Below are 22559 nucleotides of genomic sequence, written 5' to 3' on the forward strand. Positions count from 1 at the left end.
CTGCTCACAAGGTTCATCGTTCTGAAGAGGAGCCCCATAGAAGTGCCAGCAAACCCCCCATATTAACATAATCTCAGTTTTTGGTGTTAAAGCCTAGGAACAAAAAGGGCATATGTAAAAGTTCTCTTTATGTGCGTCGATGTGTTTGCAATTATTCATTACCGGCTGGAGCAAAAGTCTGGATTTCAGCTCCAGTCCCAGACTCGGAGCAGAATGAGCAGCACGAGTTCATTGCTAGAACTGAGTTTTATCCTTGCTGCTAGTGGGTTTATTGCTTGTCTTGTGACAATAGCAAAAAGCTTTAGCTGGGATCAATATACCGTAATCATCTTCACCAGTCACACGGGGAATGTGGTTCCATGCTTAGAAGGTGAATTTGTACCTACTTGAGCAGTTACTGTGATTTTAATGGTCAATTACTGAGGAAGGAAACAGAAGGGGGGAGAAAAAAAAATGCATAATGTTTGTTTGACCAACATGTTCCAGGTTACATACAAAATCTGAAAATAGAGCCCCTGCCTGATTCAGGACAAAGTGATAACTTCAATAAACACCCAGTTCACAGGAAGTCAAATGCCTCCCACAAACAGCTTGCTGTGCTCAAAGGGCATTCCATATCCTGTTTGCATATTCTCTGTCCGAGCAATCTAAACTATTCTGTTTGGCCTAGCGCCTAGGAAATTGGCATTGATTTCTTCTGAAAAGTGAGAGTTTTGGTTGAAGAAAAGTTTGGTGACTTTTCTTCTTGTTCAGACTCCTGTTTTCTACTTCAAAAGGCAGATATAATACTTGACCATTTTGTCCAGTATTTGCCTTTCCAACCATTTTGTCCAGTATTTGTCTTTCCGTTATATTTGTGTCTCCAAAGATCTATGGGCCATAACAAAGAATAAACTGCTTCACCAACCTTTTGGTGTCCTCTGTTACAGAGGGCAGTTTGGGACAGGTGGGGAAGGGACACTGCCCTGTGGGATCACAGTGTGCCTTTGTATGTTGTCCCTAAGGGATAATAACATGGGGCTGGGGGAAGGAAGAAAGGTTCTAGAAGAAAATAGAGTAGCAGAAAGTCAGGTTCTGTGCCTCCATCTAGAATTCCAGCCATAGACGCAATCTCAGGAAATAGTTCCCAAATTAGTAATGGAAACATTAACTTGTCGTTATTTTCAGACATGTGGTTCATAAAATATGGCTGAAGTGTTTGGTCTAATGATACACAAAGGAAGAAAATGTGTTATCTGAAAAAGAAGGAATGAACTTTATAGAGGAAATTGCAGTGTAGAAATGCTGAATTTAGGAGGAAAAAATGGGGTAACTGCAGAGGCAGTAGGAATGAGAATTTTGTTCCACTGTTTCATTAGGAAGAAGAATGCAAACAGTCTGTTCCTGGTAAGGAACAGCAACAGCATGGCTCTGCAGAGTGACTGTACTTGTGTTCACCTCCATGCAACTACTCAGGGCCAAGGAGGAGAGGAGGTCATGGATACTCATGGAAGGATTTTCAGAGCTGCTTCACATCTTGGTGCCCAGGAAGGAAAAGAGCAGTGCTGCACATATTTAATGAAGATATTAGACTTTGAGTAATTTTTTGGTCACACATAGCAGCAGTAGAGTAACAGACTTCCAGAAACATTTATCTATAAATGTACATAGGGTTATTTTTTTTTTTTTTAAGAGGAACAGTCTACTAGACTAGACAGTCTGGTACAGCTAGAGAAAATCAGATAACAGTCTGAGCACACAGGTTAGGTCTTGTTCAGGCACAATCTCAACTCTCCTGGCTGGAATCACACTACTCTTACGAGGCACTGTTATGTCTAGAATCTCTGATCTCTTTTCTCCCTTTCATCTGGTTATTGCAAGTGATCACACATATATTCTGCTAGAAACGTTCTTGTGTTTTGGGAAGAAACAAGAGAAAGAAACAATGGAATTTCTAATCTTGGTCTTTGCTGTGAAGTTTTACCATGCAGGATTGGCTGAAAATGCTGACATAAGGAGAAGTGCTGTTGCTACACCCTGCTTTCATCTGGATCCTGCCTCATCCTTCCCCCTTTTTTCACTGCTGGTGGTTTTCCAAGGAGGACAACGTCTGAGTTCTGTCCATGCAGGCACCTTTAGATACAGTTATATCTGAGCAGTTCCACTGAGAGCAAGAGCATTGGCTTTTGCAGGAATCTAAATGGGAAAGAAGTTGCAGAGCAGGCTTTCCGCTATCCATAGTCTCCGTAGACTAGAACTTCAGTAATTCTTCTTGTGAGAGGGGAAAAAGAAGGCATTTTGCCCCTTTTCAGTGAGAAGCTGTGTTGGCTCTTTAGTACCACCACTGATTCCTTGACTGGAGGTTCCCATGCTGTGGTACCTTTATGTGGGTCACCACCATCCCTTCTCTGAAGATGGTAACACCTTATCCCACTGTCTACAAGTAGTAGATATCCTCTGCTATCTTATACACAAGGTCATCTTTGCTCTGTATTTTGAAAGGAAATACAACTCTTGGCTCAAAATCATTCTTGTCAGCTGGCCACTTCCTTGTGGTTTTTCCAGGACTCAGCTCAGGAGAGAGCTGCCAAAGTCCAACTGTGTGATCTCTAGTGCCAGACTGGATCCTGAGGCCTTCCATAATAATTTGAAGTATTGTTAGTTTAATTCTGTCATAATAACCCAGGTTCATTAATATGAAAAAGGAAGATGTAGACAACTTCTTTCTGCTTTTAATGGAGTCACTGGACAAATGAAAGAGGTGAAAGGTGTGCATAATATTCAAAGTGACTGCTGAAGTGAAACTTTATATTAGTAAAACCGATATAAATATCAGTTCTGTCATGCTTGCTGTGTGTGCTTCTTGCAGAGGGGCACCATAACTGGGGCTGGCACAGGATTCATGGCAGTGACCAGGAATGTGAGGGATGTCTTTCCATCTTGCTGATATCTGAAGTGGTTTCCATGGCTCTAGTCAAAACAGGAGACAGTGTCCGGGTGAGGCTGGCACACCAGAGTTTCTATGGTGTTGGCTGAAAAAAGCAGGATATCTAGTTTTATTTGTGTGTCTGTTTCTGAGCAGCATTAACGGTGGATTGATGTGGCAGACGGGCAGGTGACTGGCTTGTGCTGGCTCTGTGCCCCAGCCCGGCTCTGGAGCTGAGGGTGCACAACATCGGGGTGTATCCCATAGGAATAGAGGGATTCGTGGCCCCCCTTCTCCCTGGGGACTCCGGCGGATGAGCTGTCCCTGGCTCATGTCAAAGGCTGATAACAGAGGTGGTGTTTGTGGAATGGCGGCAAACGGGGCCGTGAGATGCGGGGCGCCAGCAGCCAGCTCAGGGGGCTGAACCCCGCTGTGTGTCAGTGCAGGCAGGCAGTGGCATGGGGAGATCTCTGCAGCGGGGTCTGGCAGCGCTCGGGCCCGGCGGGGTCAGGGCTGTGCTGGGCAGTTCAGGTGGGACGGCCCGGCCAGGTGGGGCTGGGAGGGGGCGGCGGCCGCTCCTGCTCCCGCTCCCGCCTCCCCCTGAGGGGCGGCTGCTGCGGCCGGCGCGCGAGGAGGCGGCGGGAGCCAATGGGGGGCGGCCGAGGCGGGGAGCGCGGACCAATGGGAGGCCGCGGCGCCGGAGCGCGCGGGGCCCGGGCGGGGGGAGGCCAATGGGGAGCGGCGCGCGGCGCGCGCGCAGCCGAGGGCGGGGAGAGGCGGGGCGCGCGCGCGGTGCCGCCCCTTCCCCGCCGCAGTGAGGAGCGACCGGGCGGCCATGTTGTGCGGGGGGAGGGGAGCAAGGAGTTGAGAGGAGACGGCGGAGGCTCCCTCACACACACGGCACAAGATGGCCGGGAAGCAGCCGCAGCTCCCGCCCGTCTCCCGGCGCTGTCCCCGCCGCTCGCGCCGGAGACGCCCGGCGGGCGCTCTCGGTGCCGCTCCCGGGCGCCAAATCGGGCCCGGCGCTCTGTGGGCTCCGGGGCTTCGGAGGGCGGCGAGCCGGGCTGCCGAGCGGGGCTGCCGACGGTCGGGCAGCAATGGCGCCGGGCTGCCGAGCGCTGCCCGCGCCGCTCCCTCGCCGGGCGGGCGCGGGGCCGCCCTTGGCCGCGGGCAGGGAGAGCCGGGAGCAGCGCCCCGTCCTCGGGGCCCCGGGTGCCTGTCAGCGGGCTGCTCTTCGCCGGGTAAGTGCCGGAGTCTCCGGGCTCCTCATTGTCCTTTGTCCTTGGGAGGAAAAACAAAATGTCCTTGGAGCCGGGAGGGGGAGGGGGCGCTGCCTTCCCCTGCCCCCTCCTTCCCCCCCCGCCGCTCACTGAGGGGACCTGCGGGTACCCTCGGGGACCCCCGTCCGTGCCCGAGACCGGGCTGGGCTGAGGGGCAGCGGCGGGACACGGGGAGCCCCGGTGACCCTCGGCGGCTGCGGGCGCTCCCTTCGCTCTCCTGCAGCACCCGGGAGGCTCCGCACGCCCTGTCCCCGATGCAGCCCCGGGGGGAGCCGTGGCGGGTTTTGGCTCCCCTGTGCAGCACCGAGCACAGGGGGGGCTGCAGACCGGTTCCCCCCAGCGCCGCGTTCAAGGGGGGGTATCTGCAAACCAGCTTGGAACTCCAATGCAGCAGTGCAGGGAGGGGGGAGAGGTGAAGGCTGTACGACAGCATCACTGAAATGTTTAGCCCCGTGTCTATGTAAAGAGCGTTTCTTGCCCGTCGCTGCTCGGATGGGGATATGTTTTTGTAGTTTCTAAGAACAAAGACGCCATGTCCTTTTCTCTTAAAAATAAAACTTGGAGTGGTTTTTCTGTGGGGTGTTGGCTTTTAACTCTTTGTAAACCAGTAAGAGAAACGGGCTGCAGATGAGACCGATTGGTACTTTATGAAACAATAGAGGGAAATTGCTTTCACTGGAGAAACAGCAATTCAGGTGCAGAAGTTTAAAAGAAAACTCCTAGGAATTACGTGCAAATTTGATTTTGCAATTAAAACGGCAGTGTAGAAACTTAAAAGCTTGAGAAAAACAAAGCTCGGTCATGCCAAGTCTACCGTTTAAAGTTGGCAAAATACTACAGTTGTGATTTAGGCGACACTACAAAAAGAAAAGAGTTACTTAAATACGAATTACACGATAAGGAAACGGATGAGTTTGCGTCTGACATGAAAAGCTTTTAAAAAACATTTAATGGGTATCACGTTTGTTTTTATTATTCAGTTTATAGGTTTTTCCGAGATCTCACTGTTACTTCTCTTTACAAAACATTTTAATCATCCTTTCGGTGTTCTGATAATTTAGAAGTTGTACAAGACCTATTGCAAGACTTTCTAAAAATGCAAGTTTAAATGTAATGGCTGACGTTTGTTTTGGGTTGGCTTGCTTTCAGCAATTATCAATTTAAGGGTAAAATTGTAATTTTAAATATATAAAAAGTCCCTGTAGAAGAGCAAGAGGTAAATACTAAAAACTTTAGTTTTAATTGGAGGTTGTGTATAGCCATATTTGTTGGATTTTAATGGTGTACGCTTGTGCAAGGTTATAAAACTCCTGTGCAGATTTTAAATACTGCAGTTGGAGGTAAATCTACATTTTTCGGCACTTCTTCTGCAAATAAGAATCTGTCATTGCAACAATTGAAGTTAGCCCTTTTTTTGGAAATAGAAATACAAGTTTTAGCAAGCACTGGACTTCTGTCACCTTTATGCAAACTGTTTGGTGTCTTTATTTTAGATTTGGATTATGGTGGTTTTATAACCCCAGCAACAGTTCTGCAGTGTAGAACAGGTTCTGGCATACACACTTTGCCCTAAAGAAAGTTCTAGCTTTAGGTGGGTGTCTTCTGGATTTGTCTTAAGTATATTACAGGATAATTTTTAAACACTTTTGACTGGTTTATTTTAATAAAATAAATTAGCAGGTAATTGTCCAGAAAATAAATTACTTGCAATTCATAACGTGTTTTATTTAATACTTCTGCGGCGGGTTTTTTATATTTAAGGTGTAGGTTTGAATTTATATATCTTTTAATCCAGCATAAAAATGGTTTTTAAAATTGTATATTTACAGAATGATTCTACACTTCTAGAGTATGAAGTAATGCTGGTGATAGATATAATTGCTGCAAAATAAAATGATATGGCTTTTCACAAAAGGCAAGAAAAGTTGGCTAGAGGTTGTGCAAATATGGTGTTCCTTGTGTTAAAAGAACATAGCTTGAGATCTGATTAAAGGTTAAAGAAGCTGAAGGCTTTAAAACTGTATTCTAAAGGGCAAAAAAGATGGATTTTTGGGGAGATGAAATAACTTAGGACTTAAAATTCAGAGAAGCTGATGACAGAAGCCATTTTCAAATAACCTTGCTATCAGCAAAGGTTTTATTTAATTTTGTATAGTCTACTGCTAAAGATTTTAATGTGGAAAAAAAAAGTAAAAGGGCTGAGGGATATTGTGTGATAAATTTTTTACTCAGTAAAAAAAAAAATCTTAAATTGGAATTTTAACTTTTAAGTTTTTCAAAATTAAAGTAATGGGAGACAGAAGAGCTGACTGCAGTTCTTCATGAAGAACACAGATCGTGCATGTTATATGTCAGTCACTCATCTCCAGTGGGTTTTTCTTCAGCCAGGAATGCACAGCCACTCATACTTTTATTTTTCAGAGTTCAGTTCAAAAGGCAGTTACTGTGATCATAAGTTTTTCTCAACTTAATAATTATCTAAAGATGGATAGATTTCAGACATATGACTAATGCTGCCTTTCTAAAGCAAAATAACTGAAAATTTCCATACTTTGTTTTTTCAGGTAGGATTTCGTGAACAGAACCTTATTTCCTGATAAGCTTCCAGAGGATTCGTTCATGCCTTATTTTTCTTAGGTAAGAATGGTTATACCTTGTGTTAGTATGTTCATTTCCTTGTTATTTTTTTGAAACTGGAATTTGCCTTTTTGCTACTGTGCAGATGTGGAAAGAAGAAAGAAATCTCATTTTTATAGGGAGGGGACACATTTTATAAATTGTCTTGACTTCTGAAAAGCTTTCCTTTGCGGTTACAGGTAGATTGTCTTCATATAATGTCACGCTTATGTGCTGCTTGGGTATAAATTTCAGTTTACTAAGGCTATTTAATAAGTGGACTGTTTATTTTTATAATATATGGGTACTATATATATGTATTGTATTTGGTGGAAAGGGACAGTATTTGCATATAAACTGAAGTTCTGTAGGTCCTATTTTACTTAATGAGTTTGTAGCAGTAATGTTTGGGGAAATTGTAGAATTTCTATTTGAAGGTAGTAACCCAAGATTTCAGGAATTCATAGAGAAGGAGATTTTTGGGGGCCTGTTTTGTGTTTTGGAGGACTAATGCTTAAAAACGAAAGTTTTACCAACAGTACAAAACCAATATTCTTTCGTTTATTCAAAGACATTTCCTTTACGTGTTTTCAGAAAGTTTGTCAGTCAGAATGTTAGGACTTGAAGAGCTTGTGTGTACCTTGTTTTCAGACAAACCTGGTTTTGTTGTTTTTTATCTTTAAGGGCTATTACTGGATATGGTTCTTCCAAAGATTCTGATGACTGGTTGGGCAAAAGACCTTGAGCAAAATTCTGTACTGTGCATGCCAGGTATGTTACACTGTTGTGGGGTTTTGTTTGTTTTGTGGTTTTTGTTTATTTAATCATCCTGGAAACAGTTTTGTTTTTTTTTTTTCAAAATAAACATTAAATGTTTAAGTTTAAGTGTTTTACCTTGTTGAATTTATTTTCTTTTGAGCTTTGTGCATTTGGAAATTGTTAGTATGTACATACTACAGCAATGTTAATGTCTCCTGCATCATTGAAGATTTTATGTTCACTCACAAGTACAACTTTTTAACAGTCTGCTATGACCATGTTGACATGTGGTGAAGCCAAAGGATTGTCATCTCCTAAGGATATTGTCTAATCAAACTTCAGGAATACTTTTCCTTAGTTTAAGGTATTGGTTTATTAGCAAGGGATGCTCATAAACTTTTCCTTTTCCAGAAATTGCTTATACAATAAACTTTAAAATTCTGGTTTTGGTGTAAATTTTATTCTAAAAGCCTAAAGTGGTACCCACTTGTTCCGAGGTATCTTGCTCTCCTTGCAGTGTAAACAAAGCATCTTTTTAATGTTAATTTTTCTTTTTACACTTCAAATTCTGCATTTAGGATCAGAGTAACCTTTGAGTCAGGCTTTTACCACTCTGTAATTAAAAGTGGGGGATCCTGTTTGCCTGTCTTAACTGGTTCCTTTTCACAGCTTCCCGTGCTCGTGTACTTCTGTGCATACTCAGGACCTCAAAGCGTAAGGCGTCTTCATGAGGACACATGTATCAGGATTCCCAAAAATACTTTTGATGATTTGCTTTTTCAAGTTACATAATGAATCATCATAACCAAAAAATACAATTGTGAGCCCCCACCTGAGTGCAGCCGGTTTTTTTTTTTGGCTTGGATGAGCCTTCAGTCTGCTCACAGAAAAGAGATTGTACACAGTTTTCCATAAGCTTTACAAAAATGCCTCTTCAGGTTGTAATAAAGCTTTATCTGCAGTGAGTCACTGCTGATGTTCAAGGTAGAGTTCAAATTATATTTATAGATATTGGACATGTGCCACCATCATGGATGTCCTGCAGCAAACACAGCTAACGAGCAAGGTGATATGTCAGAATGTTCCTGCAACTACATCGTGTGACTGTGTGATGGGAAGTGTGAGAACTAGAAGTTTGTGTTAGAAATTATCTCATACCTTAAGAACAACCGGGCATATCTGAAATCCCACGTAAGTTTTCAGTTTAGAGGGTCAAAAATCACAGATACTGCACAGTCTGTTACGATAAAGGCAAGCCCAGCCTGGGTCACACAAAAGTCTGATAACGCTGATGGGATTGAACCTGTCAGACTTGACTTACATTCCTGGTATTAAATCCTGAAATGTCTGAATCTGCAATTTCTATCTCACCTGCTCTTAACAAAAAAAAAGTAGCAAAGTAAAAATTAGAAAATCACGGTGCTCAAGAGCAGATCTTGCCTGACCTTGGTGTTTATGGTAATGATGAAATTCAGTACTTTGATCTTAATGGTCTTGCATCTTTCCAGTATTGTCCTAATGCTGATAGTGCTGAATAGACATTACAATAAAAACAGCTTTAACTTTTGTGAGCTCTTCAGAGCTGCCTTTTCTTGCAAGAACAACTTGTTTTCAGCTAACAGTGGACTCCCCTCTAGGAAAAGTAGACCTCAGTGTGTTAGATGCACACTACTGGGACTTGAGGGGAGTTCCAAGTTCATGGCTACGCTACAGCGTGCTCGTGAGGATTGAGGGGCGGTCAAGGTGAATTTCTCAGCTTGAGTCCAAGCCTTCTTGGTAGAGGAAGCTGTTCCTCTGTGGGGATACAAACCCCTGTTAAATATTCTCATAGAATAGATTCTGGTAGCACTGACAGCGTACGTGGAAGAACATTGCTGCGGTGATACACATCGTCTTTGCCAAAATACTTTGTTAATTAAATAATACAAGAGAAACTAGAAAATGTGATAGCAGGTCATAGCTTTTGGATGTCTGACCTCACCTCTTGCTGAAAAAGGAGATGCACTGTGTGATGGTTAGTGCCAGTCTTTGGGGGAGGAAGCCATATACCTGTGATGCCGGGCATGTTCTCTGTGATAGGCTGTACTGTACTTCGAGTGTCTGTAATTTTAATACAAAAATAAGCCACAGCTGTTAGGTAACCTAGAAAAAGTAAATTCACGTTTATTTTTAAATAGGGGATGGATTTTTTTAATTATCCAGGCTACAACAATTATAGCAGGCAGTCTGATTAAAAGAATTTGATATTAGATACAGGAAATATAGCTGTTAACATGAAAAGTTAATTTCTTTGAGCCAAGACTTGTATTTCCAAGCTCTGGTTTCTGGCTCATGGCATAAACCTGTAGCTTTGGTGATTTATTCTGTAGTTGAAGAGTGAATGTGTTTCAGATGTAAAAATTTGAGACTCAAAATACAAGGGGTATATTCTATAATAGTGAAAAATAACTAATGTGAATGAAATGTAATATATTATCAACATCCTCATGCTGTTTTTACAAAACTCATTGTTTGGTTTCTCCACTCATTTCCAAGAAGAGAAGTGTCACTACTACTACATGCTACCACTCTGACACACCAAAGATTCCTTTTGCACAAGTGTGCTGAGGTCAGAAGAACAAAACTCTGGTGGAGTCTTCATAACACTGTCATTAGGGGAAGGTGCTTTGTGGTGACAGCCATGTTAAATATTACCCTCATTAAAGTTTCTGTCAAACTACCATAGCTGTGTGCCTGCTCTAGAACTAAAGAAAACAAGAGCCAACTTGGAAGCGATGATGGCTGTGTAGCTGTGCCAAGAATTAATAAAAATGGCTGAGAGCTGTAAACTGAGAGTCCTCCAGTCATTAACTTCACCTGCCTTCATATAGACTGTAGTTTCTAAGTGGCCTTTTTTGAGTGAAATGATTCAAAGGGCCCAAGTAACACTTGCTTTCCTGGTTCATTTTTCATGCCTTGGATGACTGGTGGATGCCTCATGGCTGATCAGGGTCCAGCAGCCATGTTGTGTTTCTTCTAAAATGGTGGATGGGCACTTCACAGAAGTTCTGTGCTTCCATTTAGTAGCAGCTGCTTGTGCACATTCAAATACATTTTAAAATATCATTAATGCATTTTTAAACCTCTGAATTTCACGTGCATTAGGATATTCTATGTGTTTCTGCCAGCCTACTGCTATTTTTTTTGGTTGTTTCCCTTTTTAAAGCCTTTTTCTATAATAAGAGTTTCAAGTAAATTACATCAACAAAGAAATTACAATCCTTCTCATCCCATGTTTCTTTCTACACCTCTGAGTAGCTGTCAGAAATGGAAGAGAAGAATTTAGAGGATTGCACAGTATGCTGTCACTGGAATAGGTTCATTAATTTTTATGTATTTGAGGCTATATTTCAATATAAGTAGATTCTGAGAGATTACAAGGGAAGTGGTTTTCTTTTATGTGTCAGGAGGATAAACTTGAACGCCTTGTTTCATGGAGTTGAAATTCACCCTGAAAAGGAGGTTCATGAGTTGTTTCAGAGTTCTAGGTCTTTCTGCCTTTGCTTAAGGTAACTATGATTAAGAATTTATTGATACAGATTGCCAGTTGGCATTTTCAGAGTCAGATTTCCACATTTGGACCTTGCCCATACATGAGTAACTTTAAGGTAGTGTAGATAATTTGTTCTACATAAATGTTACATAATTGCCCTGCATCCAGCAGATACCTCCTCTCAGTAAAAAGAGCATTTTATTTTCTATTGTGAAGGGCAAGTCTGTTTGCTTGAGCATACTTACACTTGATGCCTGATTGATCTTTTTGAAAAACTTCAAATAATATCTTTTTTGTTGTTTTTTCTCAATGAATTTGTAGATTGGGTCTGAATTTCTTGGGTTGTTTCCAGGTTCTTTAATAACAGGTTCCTTAGTGATACTTTAATTTTTTTTATAAAAAAATTCTGTAGCACATGCTGTGAGCTGGAAATGGTTGGGTTTTTTGTGTTTGTGGGGGGGTTTTTTGTTTGTTTTTTAATGAGGGCTTTTGTAATAAAGGCTAATGCTTGGTCTTGTAGACCTTAAGGTCTAGATCTCTTTTATTTTTAAATTTATTTTAATTCAAGTGTTTTAATATTCCATTTTCCCTACAGATGTGTTGAGGAATTGATTTACTCACTCTAAGCAAAATAGCTGCTGTTGGTTGAAGCACTGGTAAGTTGTTATTCCTAATAACATTTACTTTTTAGCTTTAAAAAACCCCAGCAACCACACATGGCTATAATGTTTAAATGGCTGAAGGCTTTGGCTGAACACATTCTAAAAGTCATTAGTGTGTGGCCATGTGTGCATGTGTGTTTCAGAAAAGCTGAAAAGGAGCCTGGATCATTCCTGCTGGGCCCTGGGGAAGTGAGCAGTACTTGGATAGTGCTCTCTCCCTGGCTGGCTGCAGAACAGCTTTCAGAGCCGATTGTAGTTCTGGGGGCTTCCGTGATTTGACTCCAGATTTCACTGAGAACTTTGATATCATAGTTGTGCTTGTTCAGAAGGGTTTTTGGTATGCAGATGTCTGTCTCTAGAGAGGTACTACACACAATTTGGATAACAAATGGTGTGGAAAGTATAGCAGGAAGAACTTGCTGTACAAGCATCTTGTGTTGTCCTTATGCTTCTGTCAGGATCAGTGGGAGCCTTTGAGCAGACAGTAACTGTCTCCTGTTCTACAAGTGTTCTGTTTCTGTTCTTCCTTCATAAAACTTTGGCTTTGCACAAAATAATAAATGCCAGTACAGTTTCCTGTATTTTTTTTAACTTAAACTGCTAGCTGATAGACTTGAAATCATTCCTCATATAGTCAAAACATAAAGTTGGCAGGCTTGAGTAGGTAAATTAATTCAGTTCTATACTGGATGAATAGAGGGACAGAATTTTTTTCCATTTCCTTAAAGGGATTTGGTCTTGACCTTTTGTTGTCTCTGGCAAATTTCGTGACTTTCTTGGGAGTTGCTTGTGGAAAGACTCAAGTCTTTTTGTCTTTCTCACTGCTTAAAATTCAGACTTCTTGACTCTGCATATTTAATTAGGGCATCCATTGCATTTTGTGTACATGGGTTAACTTTTTTATGTGAAGCTCTATTCCTGTAGCACTGTGCTCTGGAATATATGCTATTCTTTAAGAGCCAGTTTCTTTTAGTCTGACATGCTACCTGATTGAGCAAGGCCTTCCTCAGGCTTCAAATAGCTTGGGAAAATGTTCCAAGATGCAAATCCACTCATTTTAGTGGCTGGATGGCAGTGAATTTTAGCTGTCCCATGGCTGTGGTTGTTAGCAGAGCCCTCCAGCAGCCACTGCCTTCTGCCCTGCCTCAGGTGCTGGAGAGAAGCTGGTTTTGTACTCCAGAGTCCTGTGCTTCTCTCCACTCCATGGTGTGGAGACTAACACAGAGCCCTTCCGAAAAGGAAAAGGAATTTGTGGGAGATGGTGCTGCAAGCCTTGCCAAACTGTCTTAGTCTGGCCTCCTGCTGCTTCTGGGCCCATTTGATTTTGGACCAATTTTACCATTTGAGTTTTCAGTCCTGAAGCAAAAGAAGTAGAAAAAGATGTAGCAAAAGAGATCATGGACTTGAAAGAATTAAGTTTTAATGTGTGTACACAAACTCAGTTTTGCTAAGTATTTAATTTCTTCTACTACTGTTGTCTGTAAGTTTTATTACTTTGTTCTTTCAGAAATCTTAAGCTGCTTTTCCCACTGCAGGTGTGTGTTGAGCAGTATATTTCTTGATATGTTTCTTCTCCAGCTATTCCTCAAAACTCTTCCTATGCTATCCACTGATGCCTTCCTAGCCCCAGTCACCTGCTAGAATCTCTAAACATGTGACTCATGTTCCATTTTAATATTAATCTTTGTGTGATTGCTACATCTTTCTGTGTGCATTTTTGTTTTTTTCATTGGGTTTTAAATTAGCTATTGTCAGATCTGGCTCTTTTTGTAGAACTTGGCTTTTCAGTTACACACTGAGTAATTATTCCATCCTTTTCTGGTTTACAATCCTTACCTGAAGGAAGAGGTGAATGTGAAACCCTTTAATGATTTTGTTGAAATAGTTGTCTACAAAAGAAGTTGTTTCAAAAAGCAGTTGTTGAAAGTATTGCAATGTAAAAGGTCTGGTGTTGGATTCTCTGGTTAACATGGTGTTTAGTTGAAGCACTGATTTTTATTTTTAACACTCTTTTTTAAGACAAGAGAGAAAATACTCAAAAACAGCAGGGGCTCTAATAAAGTTGGCATACTTTGCTTAATGCAATAAAATTTATTATTTAAAAATAATACAAAAGAGGGCATTTGTGAATAAAGCCATGTGTTATCTGGAATTAACCTTGATACTGACAAACCTGGCAAATAGCCTTTCTTACCTAAAAATACCCAAACCTACATGAGTTGTGCTTTTACTGCTCTGCTTAAGGAACATCTGATGGTGGTAAAAGCAGATTTAGGGCTGTCCAGAGCACTTAGTTCCTGCTAAAGATGGTACAGAATAAAATAATGGACTTAGCTGCCAATAGAGGATACTCCTTTCCTCCTGTGTAAAAGTTACCAGGGGTGTTGTTGAGAGTAAAACCTTGCTTTAATGAACTTTTGAAGTGTAGAAACTTGAGGTTTGGTTTGCTCAGAACCTCATTTTGTCCATTCAGCTCCCTCTGTTGGAGTGAATTCCCTTTCCCAAGTAGGTTACCTCGGTTAAGAGTCTAAACATCAGATTTCATTCTGGAATAGTTTGTAAATGTGTTGGTGTCTAATGCATGAGAATTGTACATGTTGGGCTTCAGTCTCATCCTTTAAGGAATGCAGGGTCACAGTGGACCTGAAATGGCTGAAGCCCTGGGTTTGGCCATAAGCAATGTCTATTGTTGCTGTGATCTTTTAATACAGCAACAAATAATGGCAAAAAAAGCTGAAGAGAAAAACTTTGTAAACACGGGTGTTTTGTAATTGTTGCCTTGAACCTTTAGGCAGGTTGGGAATGGATGGCATGGAGTGCCAACATGTTACCAGTGGTTTTGAAGGAAACTTTGTCAGGATTACAGGACTACCCAGGTCCCTGATTGATCATGACCAAAATAACAGTGCTTGGAAACCAAACCAGCAGCTAGTAGAAAACAGAAGCTTGAAAAATGGGCAGATGCCTAATTCATTTTACAGAAGGTATGGTAGACTCATGTCATCTAGGAAAAAAATGGGTTTTTCAGTATCTACCTCAAGTGTAGGATCACTGCATATGTCTTCATGGAGGAGTGTATTTTTGTAACATTATTGAAATTTCTTAGTAAAATATGCCTTAATTCATAAGTAAACAAACACTGTGAAATCTTTTAAAGCAAATGTAAATTTCACAAGTGTAGAGGCTGCTATTAATATTTTGGCCATTCCTGTGGCATCTTTTTGATGTGTAATAACTTGGAGAACAAGAATGTGTTCTTAGTTATAATACCTCATCAGTTCTGTTTACTGCTAATTATTTTACAAGGTTTAGAGAAGCATTTAAGATGAAGGTCATGGGGTTACTTATGAAGTTCTTGGTCCAACCCAACGTAGGTGAACTGAGCAGGGAAATTTGCCCTGAAATTGCTTTTGGCAGGCTAACCCAACTGAAAAGAGCCTTTTAAAGGGTGACTAATACATAACTAAATTACCTTTTTTAGAGGTGGGGAAAGTTGATGTCAGTAATTGGATTTCTATATATTAAGCTTATTAAAAATAACTAAAAATAATTTTAATGATCTTATTATTTATGGGATTTCCATTGTACATATGTTAGTACTTCAGAGTGTTTGATAGTGTCAATAATGGACAACTTTGTGGGGTTTTTTTTCATGTTTTGATACTTCAGTCAAGGCATTACCATGAAAAAACATTCCAAATTTTAATTAATCTTCAAATGCCTAAATAGATTTGAAATTAATTTGGTGAGAACTGGAAGAAAAAAACCAAACCCAAAGCAACCCCAAAACCAGCTTAGTGTGAGGGAAAAACACCTTTACTTAATACATTGTTTTAACTGAGGATGAGTTGAATGTTTGAAACAGAGCATTTCTTTACACTTGAAAGTTGTTGTTTCTGAAAGCATGAGTGTCCTGGGGTTGAATACTCCTGCAGCTATGCATGTTTCACAGTGCAAAGTGAAATTACTAGATGCCATATTCCACTTCTATGTGCACGACTTTCCTGTTCTATTTAAAACAAGGAAGTCTATAGAAGAACATAAAACAGGACATATGGGCACTTGTGAAAGTCAGACTGGGGCTTGTTGCACTGCTTCCAGTGCTCTTTGCCTTGCTGTAACTGGTTATTTTGAGGTGAGACTGGGGAAGCTGGGATGCTGAGGCAGAGACCACTAGATGGCCCCACTGTTTTTTTGCTGGGCTGTGGGTAATTTCTGCATCCCTTGTCAGAATCTGCCCAGGATTATCAGGGAGCAGAGTGGTGGTGAAGTTGGCTTTCAGGCTAAAATGAGGTTAAACCTATACATATTCAAAAAAATAAATTGATGTTGGAGTGCAGATACTCAAAATCATGAAGGCATTTTCAAACCCTTTTTGCATGTCAGCCTACAGTCAGCATTGGTTTCAAAATGATGTTCCTAACACTTAGTAACTTCCTGTGCCTAAGTTTTGCATGTGAGGAGGAGTAAGGTTTTACTTGAAGTAAATTGAAGTTATATTTCTTGGAAGAAGATAGGAAGATGGGAACATTGGGTTTGTATTCATCCATGTGGATGCTGTTTGTTCAGTTTGGTTTGTCACTCACCTGTGAGCTTGGTTGCAGTTCCATGATGAGTACAGTTGGAATATGGCTCAGGAGCCTTGCTGAAGGTAGCTAGTGTGACTTGTGACCATTTTTGTCTGATTTCTGGTGTGTCCTTTCCCACCAGTAACCAAACCAGTCGTTCCATTTGCTTGTGTGTGTGCTGTTGCACTGTACATCTTTCATGAGCTGGAAAACTGGGTTAAGATGGTGGAATGTCTTGTGTCCAGTCACCATCTGTCTATAAGAAACCAGTTTTCATTGGTTTTGATGGATCTTTGTTTTTGAAGAAAGGAGCTTGAATAGTACTTATTTAAAAATTGAGGTTTGTTACAAGAACCTTGGTGTTCTACTAAGCAGTGTCAGTTTCAGGAGATGGGCCAGTGCAATGAAAATGGTTGCAAGAGGAAATTTCTTTGATTTCCCACCACAGATTTCTCTAGTGGTTTAAAAATTTCAAATGGAACTCATAGATCCTGAAAGGGTTCTTGGACTTGTAATATTTTCTCCCACTTTTTTATAGTTTTGGTTAAATTTTCTTTTAATTCTCAAATTGATTATTTGACACTGTTTCTGATAAAAGTAGATATTGTGGTCTATGTAACATGGAATGAAGCATCAGTTACGTGTTTAAATTATCTTCAAGGTACAGTAGTTGAATGTCTTAGTTTAAAGCAATGATGTGTATTCCAACAGCATTTTTCTTCTAATTTTTCATAAAGAATCCATTCAGATGAAGAGTGTCAAAAGGAGTCTACGAATGAGACACCAAGATGGCAGTTCCACTGGGGAGTGAGAGGTTGAGGAAATGGACTAATGCATGAGTGCTGGGATGTCTGTCCAAGAAAAGGATGTTAAAACGTGGACTCTCATGTTATTAAACCAGAGAAGATCTGGGTTGTGATCATCCTATCAAAATGGACTTTGCATTTGAATTAATCAGTGACTATCCAATGATGGATCTGTTTGAGAACTGGGTGGCAAAATTTTCCTTTTGGGTTGTTTTTGCATGACAGGCAAATTAATTTGGTAAAAGATCTGTTGCTACTGCTTTTGAGAAAATGTAATTTATAAAGTGACTTTAAATAAAAGGTTTTGGTTTATTTCACACTTTGTGTTTGTCCTTTCTGGCTGAATATTTTTTATTGAGTTGATATTGAAGTGGGTTACATTTTTGGTTGCTATTAAACTGAGAAATACTTTAGCTAAGTACTGGAGGCAAGGTAAAATTTTGTGCTATACTTGGTATCAAATGTGGTTTTCATTTGCAAATTATGTTCACTTTGCCATGACTTCCAATGAATTTTTATTCCCTGGCTTGTTCATTCAGGTGCTTAATATGAGGGGTTTTCAGTACTTGGCCTATTGTCAGGGCACTGCTGCTGAACTTTGTGAAGTTATTTTAAGATGGAATTGATACCAATTGAAGGCTGAGAAAATACAACAATAAAAGAGTACTTGAATGTTTTGTGTAACTTTTTTAGGTATGTTCTTGGGTTGTGTGTGGGTACAGAAACTTTTCAACAGATTTCCTGGACTACAGACTTCCTGAACAGTCTCTTTGGTCTTAAAATTGTTCTGTGCAAGTGTCCAATCTGCTTCACTGCTCTTGCATGTAGCCTTAGTGTCACAATACTGTGCCATGTGTTTGGTGAGAGAAAATGAGTTATTTTTGATATGGCTACAGATGACATATTAACCTTTGCAAATTAATTCTAAAATGGTTCTAATATTTGAAGTCACGATTTCCTTATAGGTTTCCAGTGGATCTGATAATTTACCTGTAGGCATTTCTTTTCTGTATGTTTCACATGAAACTCGAAGTTGTCTTTGTTTTGTGCTGGAGGGTCAAGATGGTAAACCTGGTGCTGAGAGAACCTTGAAATTGTATTTGAAAACCCAAACAAAATCCTGTTCATTGTCTGTGTTTAACCACATTTGCCTTGCTCAGACTTTTTTGGAAAGACCCATTTTTGCCATGATGAGTTGCTCATACCTGTTCCATCCAGTCATTTTGGTGGTACATGCTTGCCCCAGTTTGGTTTTGCCATGTGTTTTTATGGTGGGGTTGGATTCTGGGACCACCCCAAAGGGTTTCTCATTCAAATGAGTGGATTTCCTTAGTGTTACCAGAAAATGTTTGGAATGGTCTTGCATTGTGGTTTTTCAATTCTTGCAGTTGAGGTGCAAGGAGTCTTCTGTGAATAATTGGTAAAGTGGAAATTTTTTTAATGGCTTGTGGCATTGGGGAGTTCCTAATGAAGCCTCTTGAGAAAGAGGATGGATGGATGGTTGTAGGAGATAAATGGCAGGTCCCTGGAGGAGTTAAAGGGGATATGGTGTTGGTTCTACTGGTCGAAGCCAATGGTTTTGGGCTGTTGGGAGGCTGAGCCATGGGGTGTTCCTATAGAACCCCCAACTAGCCCATTGCCCCTTTGTCCTCCAGTGGTCCCCCAGTGGCTGATGGCTCTGTCTTGTTGTGATGCTTATGAATATCCAAGATGTTCTTGTGCTTTAAGGGGTTGGTTTTGGTCGTGGAAGACAACTGGTAGTCAGAATCGAGTGGTCAGGGGATACTTGGATCACTCCATTCCCTTGGTGATACATCCTCTCAATTCCAGGATGTCGTGTTGGAGATGTCCATTGATTGATTTGCAATTCTGCAGCTTGGCTATTGTGCAGCTTTAAAATTAATTTGTTGTGTTAAAATCTGTTAATGAGCATGAATGGGTTAAGAAAGTGCATTAGAAATGAGCAGTTTGATGGTGTTGGACTGGCTTGAGCGCAGTTCCTTGGTGTAGCTGATGGAAGTGCTGTGGCTGCTGGATTTGAGTTGTTGGGGGAACCACTAGGGAGGCGCTGTGGAGCTGCAGGGCAATCTCAGCTCTGTGGGCTTGGCTTGGGAGCGGGTGATGCTCCTGTCCCCCCCTGCCAGTGCCAGCACTGGGGGGCAAAGGGAAGAGCTCTTGTCTGGGGATTCTGCCACCAAACTGGGGGGAAGCTGCCCCTTGGGTGGGGTGACCCCCAGGGTGGGCTGCTGCTGCCTGCATGGCTGTGAGCTCCACTTCCATGCCTTCAAAATGGCTTGTAACAGCACCACTTCCTGTCCAGGGAGGAAGTAATTTTAGCCCAGGCACTGAAATATTTAACAAATCTTTAAAACAAAAGGCACAAATTCCATTTCTTTCTGGCTTCCAAAGGGTGCCTGAGCCACATGGGGTTAAGGTGCCCCTTGAGCTGGGGTAGTTGGAAGGAGCCAGGGCTGTGGGGTAGCAGGCACCCTTTAGGTGGAGGCTCTCTCTTTTTTTGGTAGAAATGAAGGGGTGGGTCTATGGTACATCACCTGAGTTGTGGGGTAAATGTAGAGAGTGTCAATCAAAGGCAGAGCTCAGAGCTGGGAAGGAGCTCTAGATGGCGGCTGTGCCTTAGAGAGAGCGCGCTCAGCTCCGTGCCTTCCCCAACACTTTACGCAACTTTCCCTAACTTTCAGGCAGCCTCAGGGGGCCCCCACAGCCCCTTGCCTCTCCTAGGCACTAATCGGGGGCCGAGCGGACCTTTTTCGGGCAGAAAAGCAGCTTTTGAGGGCTCCCTTTTCGTGCCTTGCTGGAAAGAAGAAGCCGTGGAGAGAGCCCAGGTCGTTGTTTTTCCAGCTTAGAAGCCATGGCGTACCTCCATTTTTGTGCGCTCTCCTAATGAGCTTTTTCCCCCGGACATTTTTGTACTAATTATCGCTTCTTTTGCTTTATCGGCAGCATATTTTTGGGATTAGAATATTTTTTTTTTCATTTTCTGAAATTTGTATTTTATCGGTATAATTACAAATATTTTGGATCTGATGTTTTTCCACTACCCGAAACTAATATCGACTTGGTCCTGGCGGCGGTGCATGGATCAGGTAGGTGAGCAATTAATAATAATAATTTTTAGATTTCTGCCGTTTTGAGTACTTTGATTTTCGACCGATTTGTGCTGTATTGGGATGACGCAATAAGATACAGAGATTATTTGCATCCAGTGTTACTTTGGGAAAGTTTGCAGGATGCTCCTCTCCTGTGTTTATTCTCGGATTTTTCTTGTAAAAATGATTATTTGTTTTAAATCTCCGGTTTGCCGTGTTGATCAGTGCTGTGTATTGTTATAACAATATCATTGCAGCGTCAGGACTTTGTTCCTGATAATGAAAGCCAGTGAAACGAACTGGGACCTTACCTTTCTTTCAACTTTTGACAGTAAATACCTGGGCACAGGACTTCAAAGCAAACAGACACCCCTGACCCCCTTTTAATATTTAAGAATAAAAAGATGATGAGAAATAAGGACAAAAGCCAAGGAGAGGAGGGTTCAGTCCACAGCAATGCATCGAGGTATGACCTATCAACTTTCTTTTTTTTTTTTTTTTGTAAAACCTGTGAATACCCTGTTTACTTTGACAGCCTTGGGTTACTGTCAGTGCTTAATAGAAAACATTTTACTGATTTTGCTTCCTTTTTAAGGAATGACCTTGAGATTGTTAGCATGCCACACCCTAATTTTTTTTGGTAGCAATTTCTGAAACTTGTGTTGTGACTTAAGGGCCCATGTCCTAGGCAAAAGGTACTGTACCTTTATTCAGGGCAGCCCTTGCCCCTGTATGATGTTTTTCCAGCTTTTGAATTTCAGTTTTTAGGTTTTTTGTGCTGTGAAAAATGACCTTGTCGGTTTAGCCATTGCTGCATTGCACCATTTTACATACAAGGCAAATTTTTCTTTGAAGAATCTCAGAAGTCTAAACTTTAACTGAGGGCCATACAGAAGCCTGGTGTAGTAGTAAATTATAGTAAATAGGCACAAGAAAAAGTTACATGAATGAAAAAAAGCTTATTTTAAAATATAAACTGGAAAGAGCCTGTTTGTCGGATACCTCTTACTTCAAATTTTATTTGAGCTTGTTGAACTTTGATTCTGTGGAGGTATTTTAGAATATTTTTATACAATTTAACCAGACTTTGTCCTGCTGATGATGGCATTTTGTATCATAAAATATACACTGCGACTGTTAACAAGAGGCACCAAATAATTTGCTTGTTTTGTTTAACGTATTTTTGCTCAGAGTATTTTTATTTACTTTTGTCAAGTAATGAGATTATTTACAGATTTTTAGAAACTTAACCTTGATGTGGGAAAAGTATGAAATACTGAAAATGTTTGTTTGCTGGGAATGCAGAAGCACAATTACCAAATAGCTCATTTTATATTTAAAAGGTCGGCTCTTCCAAAAATTGGAAATTGAACTATATGCATTTTTGGGTTTGGTTTGTAAATATCACTGAGTTTTGCATTTTGTTAATTTCAGTTGAATCTTGGTCTGTTTCTTTTTCTCTGGTGTTGTCTTGCTGCATTTTTAACCGACATTAATAAAAAAGAACTCTGAACTGTCTGTTGTATCACATGTGCTCTATGTGATGTTCAGGTGTTTGAATAGTATTCTTGATGTCCAGTATTCAACCTTCCTTAAGCACACGAACTTGAAATAGTGTGGCTATATACATTATCAAATTATTGTAACCTTCTAATATAAACTTGGATGGTGTTCTGGGTGTATTTAAAATGCAGTCAAATTTTGAATTCTAAAATAAATGTGGGTAAGATTGTTTAATTTGAAATTATTAATAACTAAATTAGCCTCAGGGATTGTTGAAGCACTTAAACAGAGCTTTTCTAATAATGCAGTTTAAAAACACATCAGATTTTCATACTGTGCTTTCTTTACTGTAAATGCTGCACACAAAATATTATGTAAAAAGTCACCATTTATAAAAATTATTTTTCAGATTATATACATTTTTATGCTTTTTTGAAGTTGATATTATCAACAGGAGCAGCAATTGACATAATTTGTTGAGGAAATTGAAAGTATTTTACCAGTGTTGGAAAGGAATAGGAGCTAAAATCTGAGCCATGTAGCAGGAGTCCCATAGGGGGTTTTGTCCTTAGGGGTATGAGATTTGCATAACGTCTCGTGTGCTTTTGGGGTTTTCATTGAAAGGTTTTTTATCATAATTGATCATTTACATTTAACACCTGTTGTGTGAGGTTACCCTTCTCCCCCTTCACATCTTTTTTTTCTCTGAATTAACCTGCTGTGTGTGACACCAGCACACCTGAAGTGTGGGAACAATTGAGCACAGGATATTTGCAAGTGAACCCTGTTGAGCTTATTTGTGAGGTGTGAGTCAGCTCAAT

At 40.8% G+C, this 22559-nt stretch overlaps 1 protein-coding gene across 4 annotated transcripts in view; it reads left to right on the forward strand.

Moving 5' to 3' along the window:
- CHD2 (chromodomain helicase DNA binding protein 2) overlaps window positions 1-22559 on the forward strand; it is a 100219-nt gene that overhangs the window by 24947 nt on the left and 52713 nt on the right. Inside the window, exons 1-6 of one of the 4 annotated variants that reach the window (XM_066559007.1) lie at window positions 3768-4146; window positions 6750-6822; window positions 7486-7572; window positions 11688-11748; window positions 17060-20232; window positions 20568-20701. In XM_066559007.1, coding sequence (XP_066415104.1) covers window positions 20640-20701 — 62 coding nt within the window. In that variant the 5' untranslated portion in view covers window positions 3768-4146; window positions 6750-6822; window positions 7486-7572; ... (1 more) ...; window positions 17060-20232; window positions 20568-20639. Of the gene's footprint in view, window positions 1-3767; window positions 4147-5695; window positions 5777-6749; window positions 6823-7485; window positions 7573-11687; window positions 11749-17059; window positions 20702-22559 lie in introns of those variants that run through there. The other 3 variants (XM_066559003.1, XM_066559006.1, XM_066559005.1) reach the window with 3 other exon arrangements.

This window comes from Molothrus aeneus, chromosome 13 (genome assembly GCF_037042795.1).
Source record: "Molothrus aeneus isolate 106 chromosome 13, BPBGC_Maene_1.0, whole genome shotgun sequence".
Classification (NCBI taxonomy): Eukaryota; Metazoa; Chordata; class Aves; order Passeriformes; family Icteridae; genus Molothrus; species Molothrus aeneus.